Source organism: Caloenas nicobarica, chromosome 11 (genome assembly GCF_036013445.1).
Source record: "Caloenas nicobarica isolate bCalNic1 chromosome 11, bCalNic1.hap1, whole genome shotgun sequence".
NCBI lineage: Eukaryota > Metazoa > Chordata > Aves > Columbiformes > Columbidae > Caloenas > Caloenas nicobarica.
The window spans coordinates 5,966,493-5,987,320 of record NC_088255.1 but is presented as its reverse complement, the minus strand read 5'-3'; the positions used below and the strand labels follow the sequence as shown (position 1 = coordinate 5,987,320).

The 20,828-nt window shown below is 46.7% G+C and overlaps 1 protein-coding gene across 2 annotated transcripts in view; it reads right to left on the bottom strand.

The window, feature by feature from the left end:
- STAB1 (stabilin 1) overlaps positions 1-20,828 on the bottom strand; it is a 58,863-nt gene that overhangs the window by 8,984 nt on the left and 29,051 nt on the right. For both annotated transcript variants that reach the window (XM_065642988.1, XM_065642991.1), the window contains exons 22-52: positions 20,566-20,652; positions 20,088-20,199; positions 19,361-19,544; positions 19,007-19,100; positions 17,943-18,101; positions 16,936-17,031; positions 16,461-16,556; positions 16,116-16,163; positions 15,136-15,266; positions 14,623-14,734; positions 14,318-14,395; positions 13,835-13,936; positions 13,244-13,351; positions 12,570-12,701; positions 12,246-12,374; positions 11,368-11,424; positions 10,452-10,547; positions 9,171-9,366; positions 8,612-8,707; positions 7,504-7,549; positions 6,749-6,828; positions 5,663-5,788; positions 4,813-4,886; positions 4,394-4,468; positions 3,681-3,800; positions 2,626-2,673; positions 2,416-2,499; positions 1,378-1,524; positions 1,082-1,219; positions 342-401; positions 59-235 (exon numbers count right to left, since the gene is read on the bottom strand). In XM_065642988.1, coding sequence (XP_065499060.1) covers positions 59-235; positions 342-401; positions 1,082-1,219; positions 1,378-1,524; positions 2,416-2,499; positions 2,626-2,673; positions 3,681-3,800; positions 4,394-4,468; positions 4,813-4,886; positions 5,663-5,788; positions 6,749-6,828; positions 7,504-7,549; positions 8,612-8,707; positions 9,171-9,366; positions 10,452-10,547; positions 11,368-11,424; positions 12,246-12,374; positions 12,570-12,701; positions 13,244-13,351; positions 13,835-13,936; positions 14,318-14,395; positions 14,623-14,734; positions 15,136-15,266; positions 16,116-16,163; positions 16,461-16,556; positions 16,936-17,031; positions 17,943-18,101; positions 19,007-19,100; positions 19,361-19,544; positions 20,088-20,199; positions 20,566-20,652 — 3,288 coding nt within the window. The remainder of the gene's footprint in view (positions 1-58; positions 236-341; positions 402-1,081; positions 1,220-1,377; positions 1,525-2,415; positions 2,500-2,625; positions 2,674-3,680; positions 3,801-4,393; positions 4,469-4,812; positions 4,887-5,662; positions 5,789-6,748; positions 6,829-7,503; positions 7,550-8,611; positions 8,708-9,170; positions 9,367-10,451; positions 10,548-11,367; positions 11,425-12,245; positions 12,375-12,569; positions 12,702-13,243; positions 13,352-13,834; positions 13,937-14,317; positions 14,396-14,622; positions 14,735-15,135; positions 15,267-16,115; positions 16,164-16,460; positions 16,557-16,935; positions 17,032-17,942; positions 18,102-19,006; positions 19,101-19,360; positions 19,545-20,087; positions 20,200-20,565; positions 20,653-20,828) is intronic.

The following is a 20,828-nucleotide window of genomic DNA, read 5'->3' as shown; positions in this document are numbered from 1 at the left end:
ACGTGGTGGCAACACATGTGGCCTCAGGAGGTTGGAGCCTGTTTGTTGTCACATTTACCTTTGTGTCCCTGATCATGTGTGCTTTGAGATAGGAGGCCAGCACGTCCCGATGCGCCCTGTGGTACAGCCACTTCTGCCTTTCCTCTGAGAGGGCATTAAATGCAGCATCTGTGGGCCACAGCATGGTGAAGGGTATATGCAGGGGGTCGCTAACCAGTGGAAGCAGCTCTGCATCCTGTCCAAGATAGGAGGGGATAGGAAGAAAAAGCCACAAGCCAAAACTGAATGTGCACATGTACACACCACCTCCCCGCAGCGCAGAAGGGAGTCAGGTTGCTCACCTGCAGCAGCTTGCTATAGATGGTGTACCCAAAGGCCTCTGCCACTTCTGTGATATTTTGCTGCAGAGGGAAGAAAGAAACAATCGTGACTCAGAGGTGCCTCTCCAGGACCTGGAGCAGTAATACAAGGGAGGAACCAAATGGTTAACAGCTACAGTAGCTGAACGCAAGTTTATTTCTGTCATCATCATGCTGATGGATTTGGCCTGGCGAGTGCTGGCATTCAGCAGCTGCCACTTTCCTGATTCATTCTGGGTAGATGCTGCTATGGCAGGAGCTGGGATGAATTTCAGCACACTGTTGTCCTGTATAGAAAATGTGTTATTTACTGTGAAATGCAGGATCTATAAGCTCCTAGCACTTGTTTGAAGAGTACCAGAAAGACATTAGCCATCTCATACTGCAATCTGTGCTGCACTGGAAAAGGAGTGTGACGGCTGGCATGGAACATAATCCCTCTGCCTACAGCCAGTCCTGTTGTTCCTTAGTGATGACTCACAGCTGCTTCTGTCCCAAATATCGCTACGCCACAAATGCTGTCGCCTTTACAAGCCAAATCTGTGTCCTCAGACATGCCCTGCACAGCTAGGGACAGGGAGGAAGAGCACCCTGCACGGCCTTGGGCTGAGGGCTCGGGTGGAAACCCTTATCAGGACAGTGCTATCAGCTGTCAGGAGAAAGATCCAAGCCCCGTCCTTGCCATGGCAGTTATCAGGGCACAGTCACTGCTTCAGACTTACCCGTGAGACCTCTGAGGAAATGTTACGGCCCACCAGGTCACTTGGAATGAGGATCTTGTTGATGAAATGAATGACCCCATTTACACCGATGATGTCACTCACGACCACTTCGGCTTCCTCATTGAGATAGATGCTATTCTGAGAGAGAAGGGGTGTGATGAGGTATCCCCACCCACAGCACTGCCATCTGCGGGCCACAGGCAAGTCACTTGCCACAAGCACAGTGACCTTCAAATGACAGCAAAAGTGACATCCTGATGAGTGGGACAGGGAAGGGAATTGTAACAGAAAACTACCTCTTTCATGGTGATCTTTATTTGGTGGCCAGATAAAGATGTAAGTGACTCCTGGGCTTCCAGGTCACTGGACAGCAGTTTCTGGCAGCCCACCATGTGGTAGCGAAGCAGGTCCCGGAGGAGACCTCTGCTCTTCCACTCCTCAAACTACAGAGAGAAAAACAAGAACGAGATCACACTGGGGGCACTTTGCCTTGTGGGAGGGCCCAGACCCAATGAGGGAGATTTGGGTTGCCCAAGCCCCCTCTGATCCACTCCCACAGGAAAGCCAGTCTGCCCCCCAAAATGAGGTGAATGCACAAAACCATTTGAAAGGCTTGGGAAATTTCATCTAGCTTGACAAAACCAGCATTCAGGGCCCTTTATGGGGGACAAATGACCACCCGGGCCTTGAGGAAGTGACACCTGGGATATGTGGTTGTTGGGAATTGTCTGTTTACTGGGTGGATTGGGGGCCATGGGAAAAAGGTTGGGACCAGCATTGTGAAGCTGCACAACAGGACTTGTGAGCGATGGTAATAAGATCTTCCATTACACTGACACCAGAAAGCTGTTGGTCAAGAACCTGCCGGGTTCACAGGGTCATGAATAAGGATTTATCCTCCCTCATGTCTCCGCTTGCCCCAGACATCCCCCTTATTGGGACGAGAAGGAAGGGACTGAGGGAGGCAGAATGGCAGGGCCTGGGGGACAGGGCAGGAATAAGAGGACTTCATCACAGATGCTGTGAAGCTTTGCTGTTACGAGCCCCTAACAGTCATGTGTAACAGAAGTCACTATGCATCACTGATCTGGCACAGTGCCTCTGAGGACCATGAGGCAGCGGCTCCAGGGAGAGTCTCCTTACAACAGGAGCCATGTCTACTCCTGCCCGGATTGTCTCTGCAGTGAGCTGGCCCCAAACCTCTGCTCTTACGTGATGGAGAATGCCCTTAACCCACTGCAGTGCTGCCCCTTTGCTTCATTTCACTGGGCAGAACAGCCCCAGAGGGGACATTGCCGAACACTTGACAACACTTGGGATGGGAGGACACTTACCGTTGTGGTGTTTCCTATGAAATCTGTCCGTGGGACAAAGACAGTGAAAGGCCCTACCCCACTGAGCTCCTTGATGTTTTCTGCCTGTGGTAGAACAGCATTTGTGGGAAGGGAAACAGAAAACATGGTTCCAGTTAGCAAGACCCTTTGCAGAAAACCCTAAGTGGGATTTACTACACAGAGACAAGGACAAAGCTGTTTGTCACCAACCAGTATCATCTTAAAGAACATGGATGCATCTTCGATCCTTCCAAGCTCCTTAAACAGAGAAAAACAGCTGATGTTAGCAGAATCCCTTCCACTTGACCCTGGCCAGCCCGCACGGTGACCTGCTCCTTCCACTCCAGGCCACTCTCCCTCCCCAGTGAGACACCGTGTCTCTTGACACACCACAGTGATCTTTCCCTCCCTCCCTCCCTCGCCAGCACTGCAGGCATGGATGACATGGAGGTTACAAAGCAGGCAATGACCTCTGCCTGGACCATTCACCTCGCAGATGCTGCAAGATGAAGCAGACAGAGAGATGGAAGTTGGCTCCTTCTGCAGTACCTGTCTCATAGGTTTAACTGTCCCTGTGCTCATGGGACACTTCAACTGCTTCACAGAACATCCACTTTAACCTCACTGTGCTGCCACTACCAGTTCTGGGATCCCATCCAGAATGGCAAACATAGGCTGGGCAGAGCAAACTCCCTCTCTTTACACCACACTGATTTTACTTTTCAGCAAGAGCAGAAGCACAGAACTGAGTCCATCTCTTTTCTGCTGGCTCTGCTGTGGCCATGACAGCTTTTATTTGCCACTACCAGAAAAGGTCACCAGTTTGGCCAAGAACAGCCATTGCTTTGGTAACAGAGCCAGAGACAGATTGTCACCTTCCAGACCAGATCCCAAGCCCTGGCATGGCCACAGGAGACACCTGCCCTGATCCCACAGACTGGGAGAAGTGGGTTTCCTTGAGGAGAAAAAAAATTACTCCCATTTGCTTGTCATATTAAGAAAATGGCATCCTGAAGGTATGACCAATGCTGCCAACAGAGCAGCAGAGTGTTCACATCACAGCTCCCTCTGGAGCAAGGTCACTTTACTGTGATTCTCTCCCCAAGCTGGCACCCCAAATCCACCTGTGATTTATGGACAGTTTGCCTCAAAGCACCTGTATCCCCTCCTACAGCGCTCATGTCAATATGACACTACAGGAGGGGAGGAAGCAATTTGCTGCAGAACAGGAGGCCTGAACAGAGAAGGTGCTGCACGTTTCTCACCTGAAATACTTTTCCACGGCAGTTGAAGCCATCTCCAATGCTGTGCCAAAAGCAGGAGCAGTTTCGAGTGCCAGGGCCCGTGTACTTGCAGAGCCCAAACGGACTACAGCCTCCATTGTTCTAGCAAGAAGAGCAAAAGGCTTCCATGGAGGGGCACCACCAACAACTTGAATGGTCACCTGCATGGGAGAGCAATCCAGCCCACCAGAAAGGAAACCATTCCTCCCCATCTGTCCGGTGTCTTACAATAAACCTCACCCAAATCCTCAAGGACTTTTCAGCACAAAATCCTCCCATGAAACAAGACTTTCACACCTTACTTTGGAACTCACAATGATGACAAAATCATGCCATGATTCAGAGAGAGATTTTGAGAAGGCAGTGATGCCATGACCACAGATTACTTTTAAACTTTTGAGCACGTTCCACACAAAAGAGAGGCAGAGAAATAAGCCCACATGCCTCCAACCCTATGCCACTGTTCCCACACTGCTGTTCCTACAAGAGGGGGTGCCAGGTGGTCAACATACTTTCGGGTCATTACAAGAGGCAATGGAAACCAAACACACCAGGAAATCCCTTTAGTATACGAAAAGGCAAGACAGCCAGGTCTAAACAAGCAGGCTAACCCTGTTCTTGTTGTTAACTGTGGGAGAAGGGGACACTTCAAGGCTGTGGTCTTCACCTCTGGCAACAGCAAAATGCAGACATACCTGTTCACACAAGTTGATGGGGTTGCACTGGCTCACGCCATCCCCACTGTAACCAGGAAGACAGTTGCAGGCAACCTGGAGGGAGAACAGATGTTCGGCCTGAAAACCAGACCCAATAAAGAAAACACACATAGCTGAGCTGAGCATGTGGTATAGTACCCATCGCGACATTTGTGAATAACCATGCTTGTGTCAACAACAAATATAATCCAAAATGGTCTCCAGCCTCTGGCCAACAGAAAGCATCTGCTCTCAAGGAAACAGCAATCTTTTCTTGCCCTTTCCAGGCAACTTTTCTATGTGGAAGGTAATAGGCACAAGGCAGAGCACTGCCATGGAAATTATTGTCTTTGAGAGAGCTACAGAGCTGTGACAACCTCCATAATAATGTTGCCCTGACATCTATCTCACATACTCACCTTCTTTGGGCCTGTTTTAATGCACTCTGCGTTGCTGTGGCAGCCCCCGTTGCTTTCGAGACAGAGATCAATTTCTGCAGGAAAACAATAAGGTCACATTATTGCTGAGGGCTGCTCAAGGCGGCTGGGAATTGGTGACGTGAAGAGGTATTGGGAAAGCAACAGGGAGGCCCTTCCCAGCTTGGGAAACATCTTGGTGGAAAAGTGACTTGTGATAGCAAAGGAATAGGCAAGAACTGCAAGTTTCAGGTTCTACTCCTGCCACATGTGGGTCTCCGAGTTGTGATAAATCTGCCCACAGGAAATCCCACACCTTCCTGGGTGTGATTTAAAGGATATGTGAGGACTGGACTCTCTCACAGCTCCATCCTCATCTCAGAGGGCTACTGTGGGACACTACCCTCACCCTTTGTCTCTGGACCATGACATGCACCAAGGCAAGAAACCTCTCAGGGTTGTTTTGGTTTGGAGACCAGAACACTGGTCTGAGGCCATCCAGCGAGACGGGTGCCAAGGACAGCGTGGTGCTCTGCCCAGCTCTGGGTGGCACTGTGCTGGACAGGGATGACCACTGCACTAACCATGACTTGGGAGAATGCTGAGTACATACCTACAAGTGTGTATGTACACACATACACATATATGTGCATACACCTTGACAAAAAGCAGAAAGACAGTTCAATCAACATCAGCCAGTAGTTACTTGCTTTGAAATAATCACTGCATGAACAAAGTGAAAGGAGAATTGAATTTTTCAATACTTAAACCTGAAGCTTTAATGCTTTTAGTCTGAAATACCCCTTTGCATGATGCCTCACCACTATCACCAGAACACGTGCTGAGCACTCACCCATGCAGAGCGTCCCGTCCCCAGCGTAGCCTTCCTTACAAACACAGGTTCTCTCTCCTGGGGACACTTTAGTACACACAGCGTGTATGGAGCAGCCACCATGATCAATTGTGCATGGATCTATTTCTGTGACCACAAACAAGAGAAGCTGAATCAGCTCAGAGCATCTAGGGAAGATGAACTGTGCCAGAATGATCATCCATCTTAAGAAAAATCACAACATCTCATTAAAATCCCTTTATTTCTTGATGAAACTGTAGGTCCTTTAAAGGCATGGGGCCTCATACGGATCTGAGACAGTCCAGTCCAACAGTCATACTAAAGCTTAAGTAACCCCCAAATTGGACTATCCATCACAGTATTTGCTCACTGAAGACTAATGGTTAGATGAGTAAAAAAAATATTTTCCTGCACAATGTGAATGTAGTTTGGGTTTTTTTTCTGCTTTCTCCCCTCATTCATTTTCAAATAAGGGCAATACTGAAAATAAACTGTGATATCTACTGCCACTGTTTTGGCTGTTACAATTTTATCAGAGCGGGGGTTTTTTGCCTTGTCCATTTGCTTTTGACATAGACCAGGTTTGTATGTAGCTCTAGAGCAGTATCCTAAAATTCTACCTCATTTTGGCACAACTGCTGTGCTGCTTCTACCCAGTTTTGGCATTGCCAGCAAATAGAAGGTGCATAAAATTCTAGGGAATTGAAGCATCCATATTCCAGGGATTTATGGCCAAATTTGTTGTATCTTTGCCACCATTTCTGTGATATCAGAACTAATATAACCCATTCATGTGCATCTTTCTCCACAAGCAAATAAGAACTGCCCTGCTACACTTCCCTGGCTTTTTATTCATCTCTTGCAGGCTCTAGCAACATCAAGAGCATCCTGTGAAAAGCTCTCGACTGGAAAACTTCTCTACCAAAGCATGGCAGAGTTCATAGTGGATGGCTGACAGAAAAAGGATTTGAACAATCTTTCCCCGGCAACATCATGCCAGTTATTTCACAAACAAAAGCCTTGTCTTCGCATAGCTTCAACAGGTGTTTGCAAGTCTTGAACCTTGCCCGCACTCGTTGGACACACCTGTGCAATGAGTCCCATTCCCTGTGTATCCAGCAGAGCAGAAGCAGGTAGGTGAGGAATCTGTGGAACTATTGAGGCAGCTGAAACACAAAAGGGATAAACAATCACTGACAACACCTCCAGATTTGCTTGGCCAGTGGGAAACCCTATACAAGTCTGGCATATGGAAGTCAGAGACCACAATGACCACAGCAGGAACATGCCTGAAGTTGCTGTGTATTTCTTCACAGCACCAAATACTCAAGTCACGCTGGCCAGGGAGCTGGCACCCAGGCACAAGTTCCCACCTCGCACAGTGCACTGTCACCAGGCCCATGTACTTCTGCAACGGAGACGGCTGGGTCCTGGTGCCGCAAAATAGGAGACCAGGTAATGGATGGAGAAGACAAGAGGGAGTCATCATAGCAAATCACTCTAATTCCTTGGCAGGAGCACACATGGCTTGTCAATGGCTGGGTGATTTGCTCCATGGACAAGGCCAGACTTGGAGTATGTTGGAGTCTCTTCTCCCATCCACACATGAAGGAGGAACTTGGAAAGAATTTATGCTCAGACACACAAAATAATTGGGGAAACTGGATGCAGCTTAGCACCAAAGAGAGTTCCCAGAATGGAACTGACATTCATGCATCTTTAATGAGTAGGCACCTTCTCCCAGGCCCTGCAAAGCCCTAAACACAGAATCGTCCCTATGTAAAGCACATACAAACACACGTGGCTTTCTCAGAATGACCCAGCCCATTGTCTGTACTTACTTGGCCATTTGATGGCAAGTGTTATTGCATAAGTCAATCTTGATTACTGCAAGAGAGAACACAAATGTGACTTGGCATTTTCAATTTAGCATTTGTTGGGGCCATTTCTGCCATCTAGAATAAAGTTCTCTGCAAACAGCCTCACTGCCACACTTGTGGTGACTTGACTGATGATGGGACACACCAGCAGTTATACCAACTCTCCTGTCCTATGTGGCAGCAGGAAAACCTCATGGGATTTATGTTTTGGCACTTTGCAATGGAGTGAATTAGATGTTTTCTGTCTGAGTTAATGGTTCAGTTTGATCCTACCTGTATGGCCTCCACTGCTAGGAATGAAACAAGGACTGAAACCTCATTAATCCAGACATACAGGGCCATTTGGATTTTCCTCTTTTGAATAAAAAATATGAACTTTTTCATGCTTTACATTTACACTAAATAGGACAGCTCCACTCAATTTCAATTTCTAAATGCCCCCAAAACATTTGACTTCACTACAAAGTCAGTAGCAGACCTTATAATCCCACAATATTTAGGAGCTCAGGTTCCTCCCCACCCCAATGGTAATCATAATCCCAAATCCCAGGGCCAACTATCTTTAACATATTACTTTGACACACAATGACAGATTTACTGAGAACTGCAGACCATGGCCTGAGCTCACCTAAATCAATGGATCTGTGAGCAGAAAAAGCAACTCAGCAGACACATTGGGGCCCTTTGGAGGCTTCAAATCAGGCCTTGCCACCTTCTCCGGTGAGTAACAGGGGTCATGGTCAGCCCAATCTGCCTCAGAGCTTCCATGGCAAAGGGCTCTTCCTGAGGTGTTTCAAATCTCGATGGAGACAGAAGCAGGGGATTTGCTTTTCTATATATGAATTTCACCCAAGGGCTTGTGTGCTGTTAGGGAAGTCACACTGCAGATGCAGCTTGTGTGCAGGAATGAGCTAGCACAGTCTGGTGAGCTTTTGGGAATGCAAAGTACATGTGACTGTGGTCACCTTGCTCAGCTAGCACAGAATTGCTCTGGCAACTGAAGAGGATCACACAGATTTCTCTGCCAAGCAGGCAACATTACACCATAGGCCCCTTCGCACGCACGTACGTTCTCGGCAGGTAGGGCCCTTCCACCCTGGGAAACACTTGCAGCTCCCATCCCCTTGCAGTCCGTCATTGCATATGCCATTATCGCAGGCACATTCTGCAGGGAAGATATAAACACTCATCACTGTTAAACCAACCAGGTCTTGCAAGCAGAGTCTTGCTGCCATTTCACTGGCTGCTCTGTTCCTAATCCAACGCATCAAACTGACATAAAGAAAATGTCACAGGACTATCAGCTCTTGTTGCCTCTCTACCAGGCCAAATACCCCAGAACAGCCCACCCACCTCTGCTTTCTGTAGTCCGGGTGGCAGCAGGACGAGCGGCATAGCGCAATCAGTCACGCTTTGGTTTGAGGATGAAAAATGGGGCCACTTTCTGGCTGACCACAAGTGCTCATTCCTGCTGTCCCTCTCTTGGTGGCCTGTAGTTCTTTGCCTGTCTCAGAAGCCTCAGGATACTTCTTCCCTCCCACCACCCCTCCCAAGAGCTGAGACACGGCCACTTTTCTCCCCGTGCAAGCAGGATGGCAAAGACAAGCTGCAACAGCTATCAACGTCACCTGATTTGCAGTCAGCTCCGTATCGGCCCACTTCACACATCTCACAGGCAGTGCCGTGGAAACCCTCCAGGCATCGGCACTCCCCGCTGCCCTCCATGCCGTCCTGGCATTCCCCATTCCCAGAGCACCACTGGCCTGGCTTCCCTGGGCACATCTCACACATGTGTCCGTAGTAGCCGGGGCAGCAGACAGACCTCTGGAGGACCAACAAGAAGAAGCTGGCGTGAGCCATCCTGTGCAGTGCAGACAAGGTACAGCTTTATTGTCAAAGCTACTCTATTCCTTTGATTATGTGATAGCCGCAATTCCTGACAACACATAGAAGGGTCAGATGCGTGCAGGTAAGATGGAGTGAACCCCCTAAAATGGGGTGCTCTGTTGCCCAGCACTTCACGTAAAGGTCCGCACTGCCCTTGAGTAACACCGGCCATTTGGTGAGTAATGCAAGTGTTCAGTCCTGTGCCCATCCAGCTGCCCGTGTCCCTAGTGTGTCCCACCAGTAAGATGCTCTGTTGGGCAGAGAGAGGCTCTGCCAGAAGGTGGTCTGGTTCAGAAGCCTGATTTAACTGCTCTCGCTTCTTTCTGCATCTATGCATGGAGGGAGGAAACCATGATGGGACCAAGTTGGACAGTACATTTGAAGAGAAACACTGTCTAACGAAGGGATGCAGAAGTGCCCAGTGAGGTACAAGTTCTGACCGAAGCTCTGCATGTGAGTGCTGTATGTCCAGCTCCCTCTCTCTCTTCTCAGTCTCCCATTCCCACGTTCCAGGGAGATGCTTCAATACCAATATAAGAGCTCAAACTCACACAAGTCTTTCTTTTACCATTTCCTCTTCAAGCGTTTTCTCCCAACCACTCATTTTCACAAAACTGGTAGGGGCCATAATAGCTGTGAGACCACCTGCTCCCCACTTCGGTTTGGCTCCAATTAGTCATCAGTTATTTGGGAAGGCACATGCACAAGCAAAATACCATCATTCATGCCTTATTTCCTTAGGAAACCAGACTACAAACATTCAGCTCCTTCTCTTCCTCTGCAGGGCAAAACCCAAAGCAACAATACCAAAGCAGCAGGCCACAATCCATCAGCGTGCAGACATTTCCACAGGCTGTTTTTTTCTCCAGTGCCTTCTATCTCTAGGATGGAGGGTGACTGTCAGACGAGCCCAGTCTCAGCTACGCAACGGCACAAATGCAGCCAGGGCTTCAGCACAGGCTGTATTTCTAATACCCATCTTGCTGTTGTGAAAATGAATCCAAGGCAAATGCTTTTCTTACCAGAGAAACTTTTGCACAGGTGAAATGGCAGCCAAGTATTCCTGGATCCCCAGAACGTAATTCACAGCGAGCAAGATTCTTGCTGCCTGGTGATTCCTGCAGATACAATTAACATTGATGCAGATAGAAGATATTATAATATTTAGACAAGCAGATTGTACATTTTGGTGCATATGGCAGTGTTCTTGACTAACAGAGGAATAATGCTTTTTATCCTACAGGAACAGCCCTAAAAATTTGGACTTCCCACAGCTGAGACCAGTGAGGCATCCCAGATGTGAGGTCACCATACACAGTCTATTTTGCTGCCTGCCAAATCCATAGTATACATGTCAGTGTGAATACTGAGGAAAAACTAACTGGAAAATTTTTGGCATAGAGTAATGAAGGTTAAGAAGCCAGATGTGGCTACTAAGTAATTCATAGCCAGCATGGGGATTAAATGTTTAGTTGTTTTCCTCTCTGGAAACGTTTGTCACTTACTCACAAACAAGCTGCAGGCACAACCAGCTCATCTGTGTGAATAAATCAACGGCCCGGGCCTGGAAATTGCTGTTGGCACCCCTAAACTGGCTTTCCTTGATGATAATGTCGTAAGAATAAAAGATCAGAAAATATACCTCTTTTTTCCCCCCTAAAAGGAAAAATTCTCCATACCGCATACTCTAAAGGGCTCCTGAAACTCAGGTGAAGCCTGGTGTCAGCCCTGTAAGGAGCCCCATGGTCCAGTTTTTTTTTTTCCTGCATAAATTTGTTTTCTCTTACAAACCTTGCTGATGAATGAAACGGAGGACTCAACAGAGGACTCGAGGGCGCATTTTTTCAGGTATCGAGATGACAACCACAGAGCAAAAAAAGGACGTCAAAGCACTACCTGCAAACAGTCTGTGAGATGTCACATGAATCAAAGACTTACCACAAGAACAGCTCCAGAAGGACACTTGATCCCCTTCTCACACTTGCCGCATCTTGACTAGAGCACAGAGAAGAGGAGAAGTCACATGTGTGCCCTCTACCCATGTCACACCAAGACACTAATCTTGAATAACAAATGGTGCTGTACATGCTGCTGGCTGGGACAAAGACAAAGATGTATTTATCTCCATGGCTCAAAACAACAAAAGAAGAAAAATCATGATACGTGACCCTTAGGTCTGCTACCAAAGGCTTCACACAAGGTCTTATTTCTACAGTTCCACAGAAGAAACCGGAAGAGATCCCATGGTACACCTCTCCTGAGTCTCTTAGCTGGGGCAGAGCTTTCTGCAGGCCTGGAGTTTCTTCATGCAAGGCTGTAAAATTATTTTTTCCTGACCTGTAGCAAGGCTGGCTTGCCTCAGTCTGATCTTGCAATCTTCAGATGGCCAAGAGCCACAAGGTACACACAGACTGGATTTTGGCCAGGACTCCCAGGCAGACCACAGCATTTCCTAGGGAAGCTTGTGGTCATGGCATGCAAGAACTGGGCTGGATTTTCCTTCCACATCTGAGTATCTGGGAGTCCCTGCACCAGCCTGCCCCATGGCTGGCACTGTGAGAGAGCCCCAGCAAGTGAACTCAACGTGATGTGCACAAGAGCTGCAGATCTGCTGCATTAGAAACAGAGTCTGAGGCTAGGAGGTTCCAGTCTCCATCATGTCCCATCTCACATGAGGCTCATCTGGGGTCAGACCACAAACTACTGTCTCATCCATGTGGAAGAGACACCGTAGGTCTTCTACTATTCATCAGTTTGCTTCAGTAGGTGGAGAAACCGTGTGAAATGGTGGTCAGCTCCTTGGTAATCATCATTACCTTTTGTATGGTGGTGGTATTGGCAGTGCAACGATTCTTCTGTATCTGAAGGACCTGTGAAACCCCAATCAGCATGCCATTTTTGGTCTCAATAAATTTTCCATCCAAAGGAATATTATTGACAAACTTCTGCAAAGGAAAAGGAAACAGCTGAGATGATAACCTTCAACTCCTTTTTCATGGATTGCTGGACAGCTGTCACACAGTCCCAGCAGGTAAACTCTAAGGGTGTCCAAAACAGACATGGGTGTATGCACTCACCAGCCTTAGAAAATGATAGGTCTAGCCAGATCCTCAAATGGCAGGAGAGTCTTCCTTGCTTACCTGGGTGCTGTTCTGATAAAACATTAGCCAGTAGGAGAGCCCTAACATGCTGTTCTTATGGATTCCACTTCTCAAGTCCGCAGGCAAGAGCTTCTCTCCCAGTACAACATGGTATTGCACTGTCTCGTTGTCCTAAATCCGCAAAAAACCCCACGTTAGGACTCTTTTGACTTCTTAGACTATGATTCAGTCAGAGGTACAGCATGAGAAGAGCTCCTAAGCAACCTGTGACAGCTAATTAAGCTCACAGAGCTTAGTAACTCCCTATCAGAGATGACTGATCACAACTGATGACTCTCTTACTGTCATAATGTTTTATGACATAAAATGTCATAAATATTTTCTGGAACCTTTCAAAAGGTTCAAAATTGCCACAGACATGCCACAGACATGCCACAGCCAGTCAGAAAGGGGAACATGTTGTGCCATCTACCCACATTCAGACCTACTCAGAAATTTGGATTTAGAGTCCAAATATTCTTTTCAGATCCCATTGCAACACCTCAGGAAACCCTCTCATTTCTCTCTGCCACATTTTTCCTAGCATTTAGCATCAGATGTGCTTCTCCTCTCCATGCTCAAATCCACTGAACTCAAGTTTATGATCTGATAGTGTACATGTCCCAGCAATTACTGCAATACATATTCAAACTGTAAGCAAGTAATCAGCTTACCAACTGTGTCACATTGGCAGCATGGCAGTATTCCTCAATGGAACTATTTCCAGGAACAAAAACTGTATATTTTTCAGAGGACTCGATTTTTCCAATGAGCCGGTATTGCTAAAAAATGTCCAAACAGTAGCATTAGCAATTACATCTGTATTCACTAAAAACAAAACAACCCATGAAATCAATTACAAAGGCAAGAGCGCTAGAGGAAATGCCTGAAAACAGGATATACAACTTCCACTCAGTCACACATGTCTAATCGCTTGTTCCTCCTCCTGGGCTTCTCGATTATGAACAAGCCTTCCTCTTCCTCCAGGTTTCTCTGCTCTGTACAAGCAGGAGAGCGCCTGCAGTAGACAGTTTGCCTTCCACTGTAATAACACGCCAATGACGCAGAGACCTCTCTGCAAGTATACAACCCTTTGGCTGCTCAAAAGAGCTTTCCTAGAAGAACACTCTGGAACGGAAGGAAACTATCGGTCTATCTTTTCTCACCGGGCAGTCCAAACTTTGACCCACCAATAGGGGGTAAGTTGGGCATTTGCTCAAAAGACAGTTCTGTCAACCACAACAGCGCTCATGTCAACTGCTTACCTGTAGCAAGTCCTTGAATATGCTGAATGAGGCAACTGTCTCCAGCTGTTTCTGCAGACCCGGAGGACTCGGTGGGACATCTCCTGAAGGCGGCAACAAAACCTGTGGAAAAAGTGAGTTCATAAGCAAGACTGGGCAAGGGACTCTGGGGGAAATCACATTAGACGCCTGCTCTGCTTGCAAGAGAGGCAATTAGGAATGGCCTCATTTTACACAATTCTGCAATAGCCTTAACTCTTCTTCAGTCAGCCAAGAGAAGAGGAACTCCCCTCCTGCTTGTCCCAGAGACAGATATTTTAAACATTAAACACTGCTGTGCAGGAAACATCTGTCAGGACCTTGTGACAACCAAATATATTTTTGCCATCATATCTCTTCCTAACTGTCCAGACATGTATTTCTCCTTGGTCCCATCACAGATGCTGCAACACAAGCCTGCTGCTACAACTGCAGCATTTCCCAGTATCACATGTACCAACGTACCTGACTGAGGACGTGAATAATGCCGTTGCTGGCAGGGATGTCGCTGACAACTATACTCGCGTTCTGGATGTTTAATACCTGCAAAAGTATCAGAGGAAGAAGCAAATGATTAGAAATTGACAAGCAAGTTCAAAACAAATACATAGTTCATTGAAGGTTGTGCATGAATTGCACAGGGTACAATTTTTGAAAGATGTCTCAGTTTGAGGGCAACAGGGTCCCATCCAGGCTCCCCACTGGATACAGCAGCTCTTGAGCAGTTTAATTTGATACTGGTACATGCACGTTATGTAAGAAACCCTTACGCCGTCCCTGGTGTTTATTTGCCATCTGGTCTGTGGGTTGAGTGTGGGTAATTCTGGCCTGTCGTACTTCTTGAGCTTTTCACCACTGAAGATGCCTTCAATAAAGTGGGCCCTAAAGGGAACAAAGGCAGGTAGAAAAGAAAGAAAAGATTTGGGCATTGTTTGCAATAACAGAGAGATAAGACCATACCACCCAACATTCATGTCTCTCACATGAAGCAGTTAAGCAGGGAGAGAGAATGATGGAGGGAATTACTTGTCCTCATGACATCTGCACCTACATGACAGGGAAAATCTCTCTTTGCAAACATATGAAAAATAACCCACTTCCCATAGTCTGCAATCTGTTATGTTTTAAATGCCTGCTAAATTCTTTGCCTGCTAGATATTTAATCTTGCTCCTATATTTATCTCAAGATAACTCTTCATTGAGCTTGTACAAGCAGAAATCCAGCTCATGGCTTCATTACCGTTGTTTGGCAATATAAAGCAAAGGCAGGAGTCTCCTCGTACCTGACTAAAAATGGCAGCATGTAGGGGGTCAACCAGAAATCTTTCTCAGTCTTGCTCAAGTTTTTGATGGCTGCCTCCGATGGCACCAGGACAGTGACATTCATTCCTGCTGGGATGCTGAAGAGAGACTTCTGTTGTCCAAAGCACAAAAATGAACAAATAAGACATGCCAGCACCACTTCCATACCACAAAATATAATCAACAGTCATCTCGCGTATATGCTCCAGCAGCACAGCAGGGTCTCCTGTGCATGGTAGGTAAATGCTGTTGGCAATCAATGAAGGCCACAGATGATTTAGCCAAAACAGTTGTCACCTCTTTGCCAAGGGAAAACCTGCTGCTTTAAGCCCTGCTTTTATATTTCAATTAATCTTCAAACCCATTCAAGCATATCCATAAACTCTTTCTGAACCCTCAACATCAGTTTTGGGGGAAGGATCAAGAATATTTCTGGCAAAGGCAATGTATGCAGCGAGACGGGTAAGCTAAAGCTCCATTAGACGCCGTACATCATAGCACGCTTCCACAGACTTGCTGCAGTCCAGAAAGTGCCTCTGCTATCGCCCCACCAGAGACCAGGAAGCAGTAACAAGAAAAGGAACTAACATGCAGTCTAACTTCTCAAAGCATGCTCTTCTGAAACATAGCTATTATAATGCTACCCCTTTTTCTTTCCCTTCTGTGCTATTTTATGATGGCCAGGAGTTACAGATGTTATAACCCCCAAATTAAGTGAAACATAGCTCCAGCTTCCTCTGATGCTAGAAACAAGGCCCCCAAAACACAGTCAGGACCCTCACTCTATCACAAAATTCAGGGCTTTTCTACACACCTCCTCTGTAATGATTTCACCTTTGCTGTTGTTTTGTTTTTCTCTAATGAAAAAGATAAATAGAGTTACTCTTTCTCTAGCAGCAGTGTTCACAGAGACTTTATTTCTATCAACTTACCCCTGCGGGCATCCCACGGCTGTTCTTACCTTAAGCCAGTCATAGAATCCTGTGAAGTGGGAACTCCTGGCCAGCTCCTTCCAAATAGAAATAACAGAAGAGTTAACCCCTGCAGGGCTGGGGGACCCAGCGGGGGAAAAGGAGCCCTTTGCAATAACAAATCTGTCAATAACAACTTAGAAATTATTGCCAATGATTTCACAAACACATTGGCCTTGGCACCAGTTCTGTTTCTGTGGCCTTGGGCAGACACACGTGCTGTCAGGCTGGTGCTGGGAGAAGGAGTCAACTCAGGTAACAGAGAAAAGGAAACTAAGAGCAGAGCCATTTTTCTCCAATATCAAGAAGACTTCAGACATTTACTTTTAACTCACTTTTAGAATGTCCCCATAGCATGTCATGCCATCCCCCATGTATCCTTGAGGGCAAGCGCAGGATCTCTCTCCTCCTCCAAGATGTACACAAGTAGCCTGCAAATACAAGGAAAGAAGAAACTAGAGAGCAAACACGAATTATGCAGTGTTACGCCTATCTAGGAATTGAGTTCTGGCATCCCATGACCTGGGCTAGAGGACCACACAGAAGCACCTTCCTCCTGTTGCCTTTGTGGCAGCACTGAAATTATACCTCATGCAGCAAAGCCTAGATGATGGCTTTGATTGTGTGAACTCACAAAAATCAGAGGATCCATCTGGGTAAATCAGGGACCAAACCTTTATAACATCTCAGTGGCATGCCAATAAGACGGTGGAACGTAAATCCTTGCAATTCTCTTGATGTTGCAGCTGAAAAACCTCTGTCAGGGAGCAGAGGAACCTCCACTGCCATGCCAGTGGTTTAGTTACTCACCAAGTCATGGCAGCCACCGTTGTCCATGAGGCATGGGTTGATTGCATCACAGTTGTGGCCATCACCAGCATAACCCCTCTTGCAGACACACTTGCTCTGCAAGAAAGAGACATTTCAATTTTATAGACCTGTCAGAGCGTCCTCATTTGATACCCAAAAAAGGCCTAAGGCAGCAAACCTATTCTTAATAAATTATTTTCCCAAGTTTTCTTCCTCACCCCTCAAGACCTGGAATTGTGGAGATATTTCTTTAGCAGGGCATCTTCCTCTACCACAGCACACACGCTGCCTGATTACTCAAGCACATTGATCCCTTGTGCTGTTTGGCTTGGGGAGCGTCACTTGAAGATGATGATTTCCATCTTTATTTCCAGCTTTTCAGGGAATGACAAAGACTTAGTGAATGGCAGAAAGAGAGGAGGGGTTAACTTTAAATCTTCCTGCTTTCAAGATAGCTAGGAGAGCACTTACACATCATACCTTGCTAAAGTCTGCTAAAGATATGACACCTTTTTCAGAACATTGTCCAACGCTCCTCTGGCTCAGTGGAGAGAAGCACCTTGAGAAGCAATATCCTGAGTAGCCACTTCTGTGTGCCCTGCTCCTATGTCGAAATGCCCAACTGCCAGCCCAGCTCCCTCCACAGACTATCTGAACAGCTCCATATGCTTTTCAGTAGATTTTAGCATTGCCCAGAGACAATGCTGTGATCTGGGAACAAGGAGGACACAGCAACTGATGCCTTATGCCAAGCCATATTCTAGAGTGTAGTCTCTTCGCTTTGCTGCATGAAAGTTTCAGAGTAGAGCAGCAGCCTCTAACACATCAGTGGATCTCACCGCATGCAAGCACACTATGTGGTTTTAGCTGCAGCCAGTGTTTCTGGCAGCAGACAAGCAGGCTTTGCTGCTGTCCAGCCTAATTTCTACCTCTGGTGATCCCAGAACATCTCAGAGTACCTTAGGAAATGTTAAGTCCACCATCAGACTGCTTGGCATTGATCATACCTGGCCAGGACCAATATAAACGCAGTCGGCGTTGATATGACAGTTCCCTCTGCTCTCCAGCATGCAGTTGTCTATAGCCACGCAGGCCTTTCCGTCCCCGGTCCAGCCCGTGTTGCACTGGCAGGTGGCGGTACCAGGGCCCGTACTGGTGCACAGGGCCTCCGGGAGAAGGAAGAGAAAAAGAACGACACTCAGCAGAAGAAGGGAGGGAGTGTGTTGCAAATACAGCAACAAATTTCCATCAGATTGTGGAGAGTTTCTGAATGACCAATTCTGATGGCAGCACTGTGGGGTGGATGCATCTTCTCCGGAAAAGTCCTAGACAACTTCATAATAAAGTGATTCTGGAAACATTTAGTGTTTTCAGAGAGGCAGACACTTGTGTCTATGGTGGCTCAGAACTCCCAAAGCATTCTCTACCATCCTGTAAAGTTCTTCCATTACACATGAAATATTCCCTGAAGAGGAGAAGCACAATCTCCTGCCTGGATATGTGGTGTGGAATCAATGATGGAGGGCAGATCGCCTATCCAGTGCCATCCTATTTCCTTCTACATGGATCAGTGTGTTTCTCTCACTGAGGGGTCTAAATTATGAGGTCTGACCATTTGGCAGTCATTTCCATCATAAAGCACCACAGGTTTTTACTAAGGATAATAATGTAGTGTTGAAAGGATAATAATATAGTGCTGATCATTACTAGAAATATGAGTTGGAAGTCATAGCTAAGCTACAGCCTGAACAGTGCAAAATAGAGAAACTAACATGTTAGAAGAGCTTGAGGGGAAAATCAATAGAAACCAAAAACTATCTGTACAGGTAATCTTTGTAGCTGCCAAAATACCTGGTGCAAACCAGCCAAACTCTCCCTGGGATGTCACATTTTGGCACCAACCCAAATGATTGACACCCTTATGACGACTGTCAAGGTACCTGTTACTGTACCCCATCTCACAGACAGGGAAAGCTAGCACACAAGATGCATAACAGTCCCAGGAGTCCTGGATCCCTGCTTGGATTGATAGGAGCTGCTTCTCCATCTTCAACAATCCGACCCCACTTACATTCTGCGAACATCCTCCTCGTTCTGGCTGGCTGCACAGGTCAATGGGCTGGCAGGAAAACCCATCACCTTCGTATCCATCCATGCAGATGCACCTTAAAAGTATAAGCACAAAAGGGACACAGATAGAGCAGGCCATCCGAAAGCCAGCAGAGAGCAAAAAGGCAGTGTGAGCCTCTCAAGCAAGCAAGAACCTGTATTTGCTTTCTAGAAGGCTGGCTGCGTTACTCAAACAATCCTGTGCACCAAATATGCAGACATACATACACAATTAAAGGGCTGGCAGCCTTACAGCCGCTGTGTGCCTGTACAATGACAATGTGCCCACTTGAATGTATATGCCAGAAAGACTGACCTTGCTGTGTCGTTGAGGCTGCAGACAGCGTTCTGGTGGCAGTACTGGGACAGCCCGCTCGGGCCACAGTTCTTGGAGGACTTGTCACAGAATTTCCCAGTATAGCCTTCCTTACAGGACCAGGACTGACACACACCACCGCTGCCAGGCCTGTTGTCACAGACACCATGGACACAGCCACAATCTGTCAAGTACATGGAGTAAGATCCGTAACTACAGAAAGTCTAGAATCCACCACAGTGATGGCATTTTGTAGATTCCCAACTTTCCTTCACAACCTCTTGTGACACCAAATATCATTCCAATTATTTTTCACAGAGGGATGTCTGCTTAGAGCCATCTGTTACACCTCAAAACCTGGCCAGGGAACAGATCCTGTGACTGCCTGGGCCCATATGTTTTATAGGCTCTAAGGACAGGCTCAAATTTAGGCTATCAAGCTCAAGGTTCTTCTCAACTAGGAAAGGAAAATGTCTTTTTTTTTCCCTAGCAGAAGAGATCTAAATCAAAGTCCCACACCTAAATTTGGCCAGTGTTTCCAAGGACCCCATCACCACTGTCATATCAGCCATGTTGTCTCCACTGTTGTTTGAAAGGACACTCATGATGACATTTCTGTCACTTCTTTCATGACACTGGTCTTGCCAGAAAGGAATCCAGGATACACGAACCTGCACTATATCCTTGCTTTACATTTTCCTCTAGTCTCTCCATCAGAATTACCAACCTTCATCACAGTTCTCGCCATGCTTGTTTGGGTTTGAACAGATGTGGCAGGCTATTCCTTTGAAACCTTCAAAGCAGTGACAGTTGCCATTCCCTTGTATGCCATCACTGCACTGGAAGGAAAACAAAAAGAGAACCACAGTGACTGAAACTCAGGGAAGCCAGGCAAAGCCAAGGCATTGATATCTATCAAAGGCACTTTGATACTTGCAGTAAAAAATAGGACTTTGAAGAGTGGTGGCAGCAATACAAAATCCCACATAGCCAGAGCTGTCCCCAGCAGCCATGACATGATCCGCATTAGAGCTCAAGACAGAAAACCCACTGATGACTATATGCCATTCACCCTTGATCTTCGGCTGCCACTGCTGTGGGCTTATCCCTGGCGCACGAATTCTGAATTGTACTTATCGACAACTACACTCTCTAACCACCCTGCCTCAACTGCTCATTGCAGCAGCAGGAACTTTAATGCTTACATTTCCCCGGCCATAGCACGGACTGGAATATCCCCCAGGACACGGCATGCAGTCTGGACCAAAGAATCCTTTGCAGCATCCAGGTTTCTGAAACAAAATAAAAATTGGTGAAGTATAATGTGACTTAACAAGAATTGCCAGGAGTAGTCTTGCCCTCATGATTCTGAAATTCTGGTCCTCCTTATCATGGACTGAAATGACCTGTCTCATTTGGCTTCTGTGTTTGTTGGAACTCCTGCACTTAAATTATTTTTCAACAATAT